Here is a 15,605-nt window from a genome sequence, read left to right as displayed (position 1 = left end):
CCACTCCATATAAACACACAAACTCCTATGGCAACAGGCACAGATGAAAACTTAAAAAAAGTAAAAATAATCAAAATCGAGATGAACAGAAACACATCTCACTTCAAGCAGCTTTATAACGCAGGAGTCTGAGTAAAACAGGCAGCAAGACCGAGGTGTGACAGTTGCTTTACCTCTGCTCACATGACTGCATCGAAGGCACACCGATGGATGACCTTTGAGCCAGTTCAGAAGCTGTCCTTTATCTGTGGAAGTTCAAGTCAGTTGTGCTTTGAATAAATACTTCTCTGTAGTTACACTTGAACCGCTGCATTATACACCAGGAATACAGAAAGTGTCCATGCACAGCCCTGCAGCACTGTGAGTACAGCCCTTGCCAGGTTAACTCATGGGTCACAGAAGTCGTAGGCATCACCAGCACACACAGATGGCAGGCACACTCCCACAGAGACACGGCATCCCGAGAGCTCACTGGCCAAACGAAGAACCAGAATGGAAGAAGGATGGAAAGCAAAACTTGCTCGTAGGAGTTCAGCATTCAAGGTTACTACTGCAGAACCCCGACCAAGCCACCGTGACAACTGGCAGGAGTCTCTGCTAGGACAACCTCACTGCTTGAGTTCATGGTTGGATCCTAACAGGACTCTTCAAGAAATAATTCAGACAGCAGCTGAGCTACTTTTTAGTCACTCGCCTTATTATTCATTTATGGTTGTCACTTTGTTCAGTCTTAAAAATCCCTCCCTTAAGCTTTAACGCACAAAAAATAATCCAGTGCTCAAGACAGAGACTAGCAACTGAATTTTGTAAGGCTTTGGGCTGACTCATACTGGAGCCCAGCACTGCTTATAACCCATGGGCCTTCTAGTGCCATCGGCTGTACGGATCACAGCAACCCTGAGGTAATAAAAGTGTACAGGAAGAGATGGAATAAGTGTGAGATATGTACGATAGCCTTGCCACCTAGAAGAGATTCTGAGAAAGACACTCTTGCTAATTACACAACAGGAGCAGCAGTGGGAAAAAAAATAAAATAGTCAGTATATTTCAGTTTTTCCTTTGTTTTACACACACAGTCCCCTTAATGATATCCGTGCAGGCTTCCCTGCAGAATCATCACTAGTGTTAAAAAAATCAGATCTTTAGTCTTTCTTTCCATCTGTACAAAGTACAGTTGGAATTGATTTTGATCTCCCAAACTGGTCGCAGAAAGGAAAGGAAGCCACCTTCTCCCTTCTGCCTAAGTCACCCCATTGTGGTCCCCCTCCCTCCTAAGTAGTTTTTAAAACTTAAAAGCCCTAATTAAGCATGATCAACTTGAGATTAGTTTTGTCATCTTCTTCCAAAAAGAAAAACCCAAACAAAAAGCAAAACCGAAACACACAATCAATGCCTCACCCACCCCAAAAACAATAGTTCCATTTAAAAAAATAAATAAATAACGTGTATATTTCATGCTGGCAAAAAAAAAAAAGTCACAGAAAGGATTCATTTTTGGTTTTCCCTCCCCCGAACATGACACCAGGCATTTTCTCCCCCCTCCCCTGACGTAGACATGATGGTACATTCCAACTGGCAATGTGCATCTGTGTTGAAAATGAGTTTCTACTCCTGCACAGTCCCACATGCATCAGGGAGCATCCAGCTAGCTGCTAAAGCAGAGCAAAGGCTTTCAGGTTTTTGGGTATGGTCCCTGCCTGCTCCTTTGGTCCGTCTGTTAAAAGGCTCCTTGCTGCTCCCAGGTCTCTGCTCTTGTCTGTCTCCGTTAAAACGTGCACTCTGGTCCCCACGCTTCCCGAGTCACTGGAGCTTCGTACCCAGCTTGCGCTGTCTGTTTCTGCAACGGCAGAGGACAGGGTGAGAGAGGTGGCCCCAACCTTATTGCAGGGTACTGGGGCAAACCAGGGGGCAAACGACAGGACCACCAAAGTAAGGCTTTGCTTAGCCCCCCCCACAAATAAATCTGCCCCCACCCTACTCTACAGGGAGACCAGTCCTTCCCACTCTCTCCAGTCCTAGAACAGCCACCATGTCTTAAGCGTGCACAAGCTCACGGGTGGATGCAAGACTAGAAACAATTGCTGCCAAGAACACAGGCTAGGGAGCTGAAATGCTGCCTGCTTAAATGAAACATTCTCGCCAACAGACTCACCTTCCGGATGCAGTAATTAACCCACAACTCGGTATTTCTTGACTCTACACTATTCTACCCACAGCAGCTATCTACATATTGGAAAATAAATTAATAATTACATCTGACAAGCCAAACCAGTTACAGCTCTTCCTCCCCCCAGATCACTTACCTCGCCTCTGCTCTCGTGACTGTGTATTCAAACCACAGGATGTTAGGAATGAGGCTGGTGTCTCGGATTAAAAAGAACTCTGAAATTGGCCTGGAAATGGACAAGGTGGTGGAAAGGGGGAAATAATTAGACTTTTTCTCCACCACAATTTTAATCAAAATTTAAAAAATGAGCACAAAAACTGCTCCAGACTTAACATTACTATTCCATTACCCTTCAGTATGGGAAAGGAGCTCCTTGTTAATTTAATTTAAAAGAGCCTCTTGGTATTTTTTCTTTCCTTATACAATGTTTCCAGACTGTATTACGTTAAATGGCTTTGCAATTTCACTAGATTCTCAGACCTTCATTACGAAAGGTCTGTCCTGCTTGAAAAGCTCCTCCAGCACTCTGCCACACCTCACAACTTCAGTAGGGCTTTACAAACGCAACAGTTGCTTAAACTTCTTCTCTCCCGCGCCCATATCAGGCAAGGATATATGATCCTTAATAGAGGCATGCACAAGAAAACACGGAGGAACAAGTAGGTTACACAAGCAATAAGGAAAATTGGAACAGGATGCAGGAATTCTCAATTTGAATATCTGTAACTTCGGTGGTTCATAGAAGCTTGAGCTTTGGGCCAAATCTGGGCTCATTCAGGGCTTGCACAGCTACAACCAAAATTTTAGAGACTGAAGTATCATTACGTTTGTTTCGCTTCAGATGCAAGGTACAATTTTTATACCAATTGGTCAGGAAGAGTTTTTTTTGAGCAACCTGGTGTAGTGGAGGGTTTCCCTGCCCGTGGCAGGGAGGCTGGAACTAGCTGATCTTTGAGGTCCCTTCCAACCCAAACCATTCTGTGATTCTATGATTCTAGGTAATTCTAACTACACCTGTGTTACCAGCTCATTGTAAGGAACTCATTTGAGCAAAACAGCAATCCACGGAATGCAGACTTGCAAGAATAAAATCTCCACAGGATAGAGAGACTTACCATGCAGCTATCCTTGGGAAGAGAGGAGTTAATATCTCTTGTGTGAAGGCAAACCAGGCTATGGCCATAATGCTTCCTGCCACACCTCCATATAAGACTTGGCTCCAGGTGTGGTAAAGCAAATAAACCCTGCAGTGGAAGAAGAGAGTCACCAGGCAGGCTTTAAAACAAGAGGAGGCATGACTCAACGACTGATGTTTTCCTGGACCCTCAGACATTCTGAGCAAGTTATCCTCCAGATGCTAAAAGTGGATATCTTACTTTTTTCATTAAAAAGCTGGCAAAAAAAACAGGGAAAAAAAATAGGGAAAAACTGTCTTCCCTGCTACAGCAGTTCCAGCTTAGAGCACTTCTAGTTTGAGCTTAACTCAATAACCCTACACATTCTTCACTTATCTTTGGATTAACTGAGGAACTATTACTGTTGGTTTCCTACTTTTCCAAAGCCAGTGACAGGACAAGCCCCCTCTAAGCCACCAAAGCTGAGGTTTAAAGGCTTTTAAGAACATAGACAGCATTTTTGTTATGATCTTCTTGCTCTCAAACGTGACAGCACGAAGGCTACGCTACCAGTGTGCTTACTGTGACTGCACCCACTCAGAACGTTGTATTAATGGTCTGTTGTGACCTGTGCACAAGCCACCTGAGTCACATTCAAGATTTTTTTCACCCATATATCATAAAAGCCATTAAGATCATCTTATCTGACCCTCTGCCTAGCACAGGCCACTGGATTTCCTCAAATTAATTTTTATTTCAATTAGACCATATATCTCATGAAATTCTCTCACCAGAACTTTAAAAATAACCAGTAATAAGGAATCAGCTCTAGTGTACAGTCAACTTGTGCCAACAGGTCTTTACTTTCCTTTGGAACACATGGCCTTATTTCTAGCCTGAATTTGTCTGGTTTCCAGTCACTGGGGCTCATTTTATATGTGTGTGTATGTACATATATATTTATTTATTTAAAATCTACTAAAGCAAAAAAATCATTATCGAAGTTTCGTTTTCTTTATTCATCTTAACACAGCTAAATCTTGCAAGTCAAACAGCTGTAAGTGTTTTTATTAACTAATGCTCAAGCAAAACAATCAGTCTGATCAACTGTAGCAATTCACATGCTGCTGCTGCTGGTGTGCCAAGGCATGGTGCAATGCTTTCCCGATTACTGCCGGAAAGAGGGCAAGGCGGTGAGGCTGGAGCGTGGCAATGGAACCAGCGGGATTTGGTATGGGCTCAGCTGATCTTGGGCTTTAGAAATGCTTCTGTGAAGCACCACACATGTAACATCTTTGCTTATTTGAAGGGCCTCATGGCAACACAGCAACTTCTGCAAAGCTCTGACTTGTACAATGCAGCTGTGGAGAATTAGGTACGAAATGCAGGACAAGGAATGACAGGTCTGCTGGCTGTTAAGGGCCACAGGACTGTATGAGAGCGTAAGACAAACAATTGCTCCATACCTACTATATGAGACTAGCAAAGCCACTGTGACGAGGCAGATGGACAGCACATGTCGCCATAGTAAATCCAGAAACCTTGCATTGTTTGTTTGGTGCATTCTGAAAGAGATGGAGAGCCATTAGCACAGTGGCAGGGAGCTGAGCAGTCCTTATCTCTGTTCTCGCTATCTCTGAAACCCTAGGAAAGCTCTACTCCAGTGGGGTCATGGGCAGCTCAATACCATCCCAGCAGCAATCTGTCCCACTGGCAGCAGTTAAAGAGAAGCCAGAAAGCCACACTTCTCTCTCTCCAACTGTTAAAAGGGATTTCTGTGATGGAAGGCAGAACACTCACAATTACTGCAATTGATGTGAAAGGCACATGCTGAGCATATGCAACAGGGAGCCAAGACATCAGAGTCCCTCCGTTGTCCACAAAGCCAGGAGGAACTGTGAGTTTTGTCTTCCTCCACACATGGAGCCATGAGACAGAGCCATTCCCCAGCAAAAATTTCAGAAAAGCACAGCGCAGCATGTAAAACCAGTACTTGGTAAGGGAGACGAACTAAAAGGTCATGCAAGCGGGCAACAGGTATTTCCTAAAAGATGGCAGACAACCCCACTGACAAAACTGCGTAGACACATGAGAAAGCAGCTCTTCTTTCCTCCTCCTTATTCCCCTCCCCTTCCCTCACACTGGTGGATCCTCATGGCTTAGAAAAAGCAACTCAGGAAGACCTGTACCCAGACAGGAGGCCCATTCGTACCCTTCAGTTTTCAGCCACGGTAACACAGTTCTACATTCAGACTGAGACAGGCATGCTGCATCCACCCCAGCCACAGCAAACTCTGCAGTTCCTCAGATTTCATCCCACTATGCCACCGAAGCAGCACACAGCAAGGGAGCCATCTGTTTCAGGTGTTTAAACATACTAACAGCCAAAACCTGACACCGAATTTTTACCTTAAATAAAGGAACAGAAAGGAATAGACAGAGAAAAACCACATGAATTGGGAGTGGCTGGACGGCATCCCATATTTTGTGGTCACTGCTGAATGGGCTTCTGGGAAGAGAAGAAGAAAGAGTATGGTCAAGGTATGCTCTGTACACAGCAGCTGGAACGCTCCAGATGTGAAGCCAGACCACTCTGCTGGAGTGTGTGCACGCGAGTTGACAGGACACATCTCTGCTCAGATGGCTCTGCCAGCCTTCTTACACCCAAACACCCAAAGCCAACAAGAGGCAAAGGGGAAAACACCCTCCAACCTCCCACAGCTAGAATTCTGCTAAAAAAAAATAAATAAAAAAATCAACCGACACCACGACACCAAGGGGCCATACCATACCTTCGCAGGGCCGAGGCTCACGGATAACATTTTTTATTAACCAGTTCACTCCCTCGTTGAATGCCAGCCCTCCCAAGAAGGAGATCTGTGAAGGCAAGACAACTGTGTCATCCTATCTAAAAGATCCATGTCCTTACAAGGCGCTCTCTGTTGACAAAACCCCAAACCATGTGTTTTTAATGCTCTTTTTTGACTACTAGTTAAAAACAACAGCTTCAAAACTCTCTACCTGAGGAAGAGAAGCATTTCTTTTTCAGCCTACTTTTTGTATTTGGCAACACGTTGCGTATATGCAGCTTTTCAGCAGATGACACACAGAAAGAGACAAAAGTGATGCTGTATAGCAACTCTGTTACCACACTTCCACCAGCAAGCAAAGTGACATTTTTTTAACAGGGCAGGTTTTAAGGGATTGTCTTTCCCTGACAACCAACAGGGGGAGTGCACACACCATTATTTGGGTAAATAGCTAAAAAAAGGTGACTTTTTAGCCTTTCTGGCTTTTCCCTCTACGAGTATTTTAATCTTGAAGTTACTGTCTTCAGTCTAAAATGAAGTCACATTCTGGACTGAGCCAGACTGGTAGCATTTATTTTTACTCTTTAATTTCATAGTCCATACACCTCCCCTAAATTAGTCCTGCTGCTGTGATCAAATTTCCAGCTGGTGATGACACTCTGCCTCCTTACACTCAGTCCCATTCCAGATGATGAAGCAATTTTTCACTCTATGTCCTGAGCTACAGGTCAGGCTGCTGCAAGCCACCTACATCTCTCTCCAGCTAAGAACGAACTGGGAGTCAACCTCAACACTTGCCTCCTTACCAACAAGCCCCTGTATTTAAAAACCTATGAATTTGTACAATAGGTGCTCTAGCTTATTGTCCCTTTTGGGTCGACAAGAAACCTTTGGATTGCCAAAATTTAACAGCTGCCTCCCCTAGCTACCATCAGCTTAGTAACCCAGAAGTCCTGTTCCCAGGTCCCTTGAGCCACTGGTTCCCATGACACCGTGGCCCTATATTAGAAAACTGCTGCCAAAACACTTTCACTTGCCCCATCTTTATCTGCTTACTGAGGGCAAATGTTACAAGAGGTTTATACCTCCTAAAGGGAGTTTATCCATGACACCGACTCCCAACTACCTGTCAGAGCAGACAGAAAGCATTATGTGTTACAAAAAAGTCCCTTCTGGTCATTCGGACAGAAGAGGCTCTTCTGTCCTTGATATTCGATGCACAGCTGGGAATAGGCAGATCTACTCCCTTGGGATTCCGTAGGCTTTATTTCACATCCCATTTTCTGCCTCAGTACTGTTCAAGAAAAGCACATCCTACTGAGTTACACACATCATCACCTGCACCTGCTGCCCATCTTGCAGGAATCTACTAGTACTATCGTCCTACTGGACCTTGGGAGCGTTCTCACTGTGCAACAGCATTCTTCAGTTCCTCAGACATCTCGATGTTTTGAGGCAGACAATGCCCAAAACATCCCACAGAGTAACAGAAAGTCAGCAAAGGCTAAGCAGTCTTTTAACCTGGTACAGGTGTTAAGTGTCTCCTGCTGTTCTTTGACAGGAAGATCACTCTATCTAAGCTTGCTCTTGAAAGAGAGAAAAAGAAGTGTGAATACAGGAGCACCAGGTGATAAAGGAAAAGACTTTTGCCATAACGAGAAGCTGGGAAGGGAGAGAAGGACTCACCGTATGAAGCTCTCTCTTGAATATGATGAGTGTTACAAAGCCAACAATAATGAATATCGGACCAAGACTCAAATAAGCTAAAAGTTGACCAGAGAAATCACCTGGGAAAACAAACAGGAGAAACAAATCAGTTCAAACTTCACAGGTACTTGCCTGCCCCCAGAGCGTGGGTCAGCTAGTGCCCCGAACCACTGAGAGCAGAGGTAAACTCAGCGCTGCAGCAAGTCTCCATCTTGCAGACTCCTGCTCCAGCCCGAGAGGAGCCGAGGCAAGGAGGGCAGCAGTGCTTACATGCAAGTTCAAAAGCAGGGATGAGAGGAGCTTGGCATCATTCAGCTGAGATTACTGCCAGCCAGGTTACAACAATGACCATGGGTGTGGGCCCAGAGTCACTTTAATCCAACACAAGCACAGGCTGCTTTCCCTCCCCCTCATTCATATTGCCTCCCTGTGCCAGCAATCACCAGCACGCACCCCCCAAACAAATCCTTTCCCACTCCCTGACTAAAATGGGTTAGTTTTCAGCTGGATCAGCTCCCTAATCTGTCTCACCATGTGTCTGCATGAACACTAGCATTAGCGACATGGGGAGGAAATAAATAGCTAAACATAGCAGGAGATAAAGGGGAAAAAGGAGACTGCTTTTTAACCAGTAGCCCACTTGGATCACACAGAAGTGACTTTGTGTGTCCAACAGTCTAGTTATCCCCCAGGGAGAATGAGGGAGCAGCAATGGGACCTCAGAAGAGGTCATAAGGTACCTTCAAAACCTTTATCTTGAATTATCACAGACACAGAAGTAGGCAAACAACAGTAAAGAGTAGCTATGTATTTTGATCTAAGTTTCTCTTGCCTCTGTTCCCTGAAAAAGGACACATACAAAAGTATTTGGAGAGAAGAGGTCAGCATAAATTCTGGGGAAACGAAAATTACCAGACTAATTTTGCTCCAAGATCAGCAACTCGCATCAGGAGGGTGAGATCTACTAGAGAATCTTTAAAGACAGCAGTCACTACAAAAATGCAGTATGAACCCAATGAGCAGCTTAAAAGACAGGGTACTGTCTACACCAGAAACCAGATCTTCTCCATCCCATCAGTGAAAACAAAAGGATCAGCCCCCACATACATTTATCCTTCCTCCCTCCTCTCCAAAGGAAACAGGATGCCTCTGCAAGGCTGAGCATTGGACTCATTCCTAGATCAATTCCACTGCAAGACACTGAGTCTCCCCAGCCCACGCACCCACATTTTAAAACAGCACTTGGCAAAATGGACTTTAACCTCCGCCTCTGAATACTGGAACTGGGAAATACAAAAAAAAAGTTATTGCACTGCTACAAAGTTCATGCTGCTGATGTTATTGCCACATAGTTGTGGTGACATCAGGTACAGTGCACAAATCCCTCTTGAATTCCAGACTCTGGGTTGGATTTGAGAACCAGCAACATCAGCAGCAAGGATTACTTTCAGGAGTTGAGTTTGCAACACCAGCAAAATCCCCAAGAGTTGGAGGACAAAACTTGCAAGAATACTAGATTTTCACTGAAGTGAGGTTCTGTTTTGGTTTTCATCTGAAAAAGCGCTAGAAGACACTCAATTTGAAACTTGTCTTGCAGCACAGGGCAGGTTAGCCTTGCATCAGGTGGGTTCCAGATGCTCACAAAGCAGAACAATGTATTATGGCAATGCAAAGCGGATGAGAGTGACAGACCTGGCAATGGCAAAGCAAGCCCCTTATGGTTTTACACAAATCACAAACTCTGTACAAAATTTATCCTGTCTTAAATGACAAGGGAATTCATGAGACAAGCCACCAGACAATCAAAACTATCCTGAAAGCCTTAGGAATGCTTTCCAATAGTCTTCATTCCAGGGTTACCAAATGAAGATAGCTCCTCAGCAAGGAATCACCATATTGCAGGTCATTCACTTTGTTAATCCATGGTGCATAAAGGCTTAGCACTTCAAAACTAAAAACCAAACCAGATTATTTATCTTCTCAGGGAGGTCTACTTCTTGTGCAGATGGCGGAAGAATACTTAAAGAAGCAGTCTTTTAACTTAAACAGCATCAGCAGTACCAAACTCAAGATCTGCCATTCTATAACACACCCGATAAATCAAGCCACCCAGACTTCAACGGCACACGACCCACACTTGCACCCGAGGCAGAAAACCAGGAATCAAACAGAATCACATTCTGAAGCCACTTTTTCTAGGGCAGGAGGCAGACGAAGAGCTGTGCGCTAAGGGAAGGCAGCAGCTTCGCCATGCCCTGGGAGCTACCCCAGAACTCGCTAATGCCATCAGAAATGTACCTGCTGATGAGCGGCTCAAGGCAGAGCTGCACGAACTAAAACCGCCCGAAACGACTAGAAATCCCCAGAGAAGAAGGCAAGGCGAGCTCCGAGAGAAAGGCCAGCGCTGATCACGGCACAGCGCTCCCGGGGCCTCGGAGCGTGATCACTTGTGTCACTCCCAGCTCCTCTCACGCTCCAGTGCGCTCAGGGACTTATTCCCAGGGAAAGAAAGGGGAATTGCAGGAGAGCTGACAGTTTGAAGTCCAGTCAGATTGAGCAAGCTGATCCCCCCCACCTTTTTATAAAAAAATATTTTTTCTTCGTTTACTACACTTGGGAATTTTAAAGGAATTCCTCCAACCAATAAGAACAGAGACAAAACCTTGGATCAAATGCAAAAGGAGAATCTATTTAATATATAGTTTGGGCTTGGTTTTGGTTTAAATTCTGCTTTTTTAAAATCCAGCCTCCTCTGAACATCATCTGGGGCTTAAGATGCAAAAATAAAGAACTCAGCTACCTCATTTTTAGGCACCCAAGAGATAAATAGGTGAAACACTATACATAGCTCAGAGGCACGCTATTTTTTTCAGCCTTCACTCAGCATCTACTTCTGCTCCAATTCAACATTCTAACCAGCAGTCTTTCAGTGGAAACATCCAAGCTTTAGCACATTAACTTAACCTGTATATAATGTAAAAATGTGAATCGACAGCACTCTAACCACATCCTACCGCAAGACCTAGCCTCGCCACCACCACCACTGCTTCCTATTGAAGCATCTATTTGTGGCACTGCTGCTTGTCGCATGTTCTGGGCTTGCACATGTGCAAGCTGCACAGACAACACACAGGGTATGTGTGTCACACGCATTTGCACCAGTAAATATTCATGACGGATCGTCATTTCCTCTACTTGCGCATATCCTGGTATCACAAGCTGCGGGACAGTAAAAATATCTTCAGAAGGCTTTAAATTACAGTGTAAAAGACAGGCATCAGGCACGAAACTTCTGCAGGAAGATTAAACATAAAACCCCACATTTAAGAAGCCAAACAACTGAGTGGTATCTGCTTCTCTCAACAGATGTTGCTTAGCTATGAAACGAGCCCTCTCTGGTGAGCCACCACCCTGAACAGAAATCACAGCAAGGGTTATCAGAACAAATGTTCCTACAGAAGCAACACACGCCAATACTGAATAGCAATGAGAACCGCTGAGCAAAAGCTCACGCACAGCACGAGCACCTTTGCTCCAATGCACCTTTTCACTGACGGGCTGATTCTACACACTTGCCTCTCCCACTTCGCCTGACTGTAGCAAACACCCTTCCCAAGTGAGAAAATAGGAAGAATGTCTGCCATTCTGCAGAGAAAGGGCTTGGCATGCCAGGTTTCTCTCCTTAAAGAATTTTTCCAACATGAGAAGAGGCGGTCCAGAAAGTCCTGGAGCTCTAAGAATCCCAGCTGCACTGAAGAGAGGAAGTTTTTTTCTTTTCTTCAAATAGTAATTAAAAAAAAAAAACAACAAACAAACAAACCAGGAACTCAATGTTTCTCCAGTGAAACTCACTCTACAGACAGGAAGTCCCTGAAGATGAGTTTTAAGTCTGCAACACAAAGTCATCCCATGCAAAGCACCGCATACGGGAAAAAACAACCCTAATTATACACACAACATGACAGGATTTAGTTTAGTTGTTATCAAACAAAAAAACCCTCAGGCTTAGTGTGAGCCAATACCTTCAGAGTAGTATCCAATGCTCTGCAGCAGTTAAAAAGGCAAGAACAACATTTTTAAGAGCAAAACAAGTCATTGTTACAGCACTACAAAAATTTTTATGCAATTCTGGTGTCACCGTCTAAACAGGGATAGTGAACACGGAAAAGGCAAACAGAAAGGGGACAGAGATAACATGAATGAAACAGTAGTCACTCAGGAAATACCAAATAACTCAGATTTTCAGCTGAAAAAGGAAAACAGAGGATAAAACTGCCTATAAAGTCATGAATGATAGAGATGGCAAACATTTGTTACCTCTCACTAGACGTGAGATAGTGTTTGACGAAATTACTGAGCAGCGAACTTAAAAGCAGAAAAGAAACAACCACCACATTAAGTTACGAAGCTCAGTGCCAAGGATACTGAGAGATCCCAAGTGGAAAGGGAAGGGTTCAAAGAGCAACTAGACATATTCAGAGTACAGCTTTTACACATCCATCAAAGGATTTAACAACTCTGGTGCAATCACCAGCTGATTACGGGAAAGATGTACAGAAGAAGGGTTATTCCTGCCTACCCGCCAGCAACACAACACTGCCAGATCGTTCCTTGGTCTCACCAAAGCACAGCTGCTGACACGAAAAGCTCCAGGACCAAACATCTCCGAAAGCGCTATCAGGACGGTATTTTTAAAAACTGTCCTCTTCAGCCTTTAATATACTGTCAAGTAACACTCTCGTTGGTTTCTTCTCCCTATGTTTGATCTTGACATTCACTACGTGTAATATTTCAGCTAGTCTCAGAGATCCCATTGCTCAGACCAGTTTGCAGTTGACTACCACAACGTTCATCCACTGCTTCTCATTTGATCTTGCTCAAAGTTGACATCGCAGAAAGCCCAGGAGGACTGAGCCACCACACAAGCAGTAAGGATGGGTGTTTGGTGTTTTGCACTATATCACTATTGATAAGCAAACACCAGATAAAGGCAGGGAGAACGAGCACCCTTCTGGAGACACTTCTCCCCTTGACAATTACAAGCAGAAGCCCAAGAGCAGGCTCCATCTGCCAGACAGAAACCCGCAGTGACTGCTTTTCACCTGGTCACAGCAAGAGGGACCATCGCTCTCGGCAGATGAAAGCTGGGATGACAGCAGTCCTGCACTGGAAGTCTTCAAAGACAGGAGATGTTAAGAGCCGGTTGCCAGAGCGGCTCAGCGTGCTGCGCTCCAGGCCGGCAGTCTCTGGGATCAGCCAAGAGCAAAAGATGTTTGACACACAACAGTGTATGACATGCCAAGACAGCTTAATAATTTATCTTGGTAAAAGCAGGATCTAGTTCTCATTCTGAGCCCTCTCTATCAGCATAAGGCTACATCAACTCCATCATGCTGAGCACACTGCCAACATCATTATTTTATAAATATACATTATCCAGCAGCTTTATGGACCTGGACTTAAGCCGTACGCAGGCAGAATGTAAACAGCTTTCTGAATAAAGTTGGAGCACTTTCCCCAAAGCCAGGTAAAAGAATCAGACCTACCATCTTACTGCAACTCTTTTCTAGACCAAAATTAATTAAGAGAATTTTGTAACTCCAGCTGTTTTAATGTTTTAGTCCTTTGTCTCCACTTCACAGGCTTCCACAATTACATATTTTCATCCAAGACAAACAGAGTGTTCATCCCCTCAATACATAACCCTAATCTCGGGAGTGATTTACCCTCTCCACACAATCATCTTCTCCACTTGCCTGTATAAAAGCACCCAATGTAGAGAGAAAATAATTGCGTTATGCCACATTCTTTAAGATCTGACAGATAATCCTTGTGCAGCAGTTTCAACCACCTTCATTTCCCAAACTAATCCAACAAATAGCGCACAGGATGCTCTGTGTATACTGCCAGGTTCAGATAAGGAGATAAAATACAGCAGTACTGATATATTCATCTTTGTAAAGATTATCTCCCCGTCTCCCCCAAACTGTCACATTAACATATCTGAGAAGGGCGATGGCAGAACAACATACGGGGTGAAGAAAAATGGAAGACACAAAAGGAAATGGCAATCTTTCACAAAAAGTACCACAGAAAACCACAGAACAGCCATACTAGGGGGAAGACTGGGCAAGAAACAATGTATTTCCAGCACCAGATCTTTTCAGTGTTGTCACATTTCAAGTCTCCTGCCTAAATAGGTACTTTCAACCCAGAAGATCTCTGAGCACTTCAGAAGCTTTAGGTGATGTGTTACTGAGAGGAGCTTTCATCAGGAACTAGAATCCAGCTATTGAAACAGAACACACAGTAACGCTTGATGGCAAGATAGGGACCTGCTAGGAGAGCCAGCAATACCGACAACAGCGTTAACACCAAACGTGCATTTTGACCAGACTGTCGATACTAACACTCTGACACTTCACACCCTGCTTTTTCTATTATCCTTTATTACAATAAAAAGAAAAAAAAATTGTTTTCTGTCTCACCCAAAACAAGCACAGCACAAAGCACCTGAAGAGGAGCTCCTACAGACCACAGTACTAACGAGACAGCTCAGACAGCTGCCGTCTGGATACAGACCCATTTGCTCTTGCACACTGGTAGATGAGGGATTCATCCTACCACAACGGGGGCCAGGCTGCTGGCACACAGTGCCACCGGGACACGGCACAGGACTTTCACGGATCACACCACTGCCCCAGCTGGAACAGCCCATCCCGCACGCAGGAGCCCATCACTTCTCAACACTGACTGTACCCAAACCCACCTTGCCAAGAGCTGTCCTACAGGATGCCCTGTGCCTGTCATCCTCCGGGCACATCCCACAGCGCTGCCCGATCACAGCACGACGCCAGGGCCCGCTCCCAGCACAGCCGGAGCTGCCTGGCAGCCAGGCTCACCTCAGGGGCAGGGCTGCCCTGCCCGGCACGGCTCCCTGCGATGCCATGAGGGCACAGCTCCTGCGACACCCCAAGGCAGACCTCCGGCACCACCCCGGACACCCCACAGCACGGCAGGGACGGGACAGCCAGCCTCGCCGCGCTGCCCTGGGGCGGCACTGGGGCTGCGGGGCTGCAGGTGGGACCCCTGCCCCGAGGCCCAGGGCAGCCACGCACGGCCGGGCGTGCCGGGGGGGCTGCAGAGGGGCCGAGGCAGCAGCGTGGCGAGGGGAAGGCAGCAAGGGCAGGTCCGGCCCCGGGGCCCCGCGGCGGCGGGACGGGGCCGCCGCTCCGCTCCCCCCCCGCACCCGACCCCCCTCACCGCCCGGGGCTCGGCAGCCCCGGGAGCGCGGCGCCCCGGCAGGGCGCATGCGCACCGCGAGCCCCCCCGCGGCTCACTATCCGGCAGCGAGTCCCGCCGCCCCCAGCGCGCAGGCGCGCCCGGCCGCCTCAGCACGGCCGCTCAATGGCTCACTATCTCGCAGCCGCCAGCCCGGCCCGCCGGGGTGCCGCGGAGCGGCGGGACGGGCCCGCCGCGGGCAGCGGAGCGGCGAGGCCAGGGGGCGGCAGCGCGGAGCTTTACCTGCGGGATACTCGACGTGAGTGAGGGAGACCGGCCGCCACGGAGCGGGGAGCGAGCACTCTCCGACTGCGGCCATCTTACCCGGATACCGGGCCGGGCCACCCTGGCCAATCGGAGCGCGCTTAAGGGGCGGTGCGACCAATGGGCGGGGGCGCGGAGAGCAGCGGCCCAATGACGCTGCGCGGCAGGTGAGGCACGGGCCAACCCACAGCCACCCAATTAAAAATCCAACCCGGGGAGCGCCAAAGCCAATAGGCTACTAGTAACGGTGCCCAATAGGAG

General features: G+C 46.5%; 1 protein-coding gene across 2 annotated transcripts; it reads right to left on the bottom strand.

Moving 5' to 3' along the window:
* Nucleotides 1-1,342: 1,342 nt before the first annotated feature.
* Nucleotides 1,343-15,401, bottom strand: DOLPP1 (dolichyldiphosphatase 1). 2 transcript variants are annotated; one of them, XM_086625232.1, is made up of 8 exons: nt 15,324-15,401; nt 7,779-7,879; nt 6,075-6,159; nt 5,692-5,791; nt 4,749-4,847; nt 3,283-3,411; nt 2,304-2,393; nt 1,343-1,837 (listed from the first exon to the last, which is right to left on the bottom strand). In XM_086625232.1, the coding sequence occupies exons 1-8, from the start codon at nt 15,397-15,399 to the stop codon at nt 1,801-1,803; spliced, it is 717 nt and encodes a 238-aa protein (XP_086481358.1). In that variant the 5' UTR covers nt 15,400-15,401; the 3' UTR covers nt 1,343-1,800. The 2 variants fall into 2 exon arrangements, with proteins under 2 accessions (XP_086481358.1, XP_086481359.1); XM_086625233.1 differs by lacking the exon at nt 3,283-3,411.
* Nucleotides 15,402-15,605: the final 204 nt, after the last annotated feature.

This window comes from Tauraco erythrolophus, chromosome 22 (assembly GCF_009769465.1).
Source record: "Tauraco erythrolophus isolate bTauEry1 chromosome 22, bTauEry1.pri, whole genome shotgun sequence".
NCBI lineage: Eukaryota > Metazoa > Chordata > Aves > Musophagiformes > Musophagidae > Tauraco > Tauraco erythrolophus.
The sequence above is the reverse complement of the archived record's forward strand: the minus strand, read 5'-3'. Positions and strand labels throughout refer to the sequence as shown.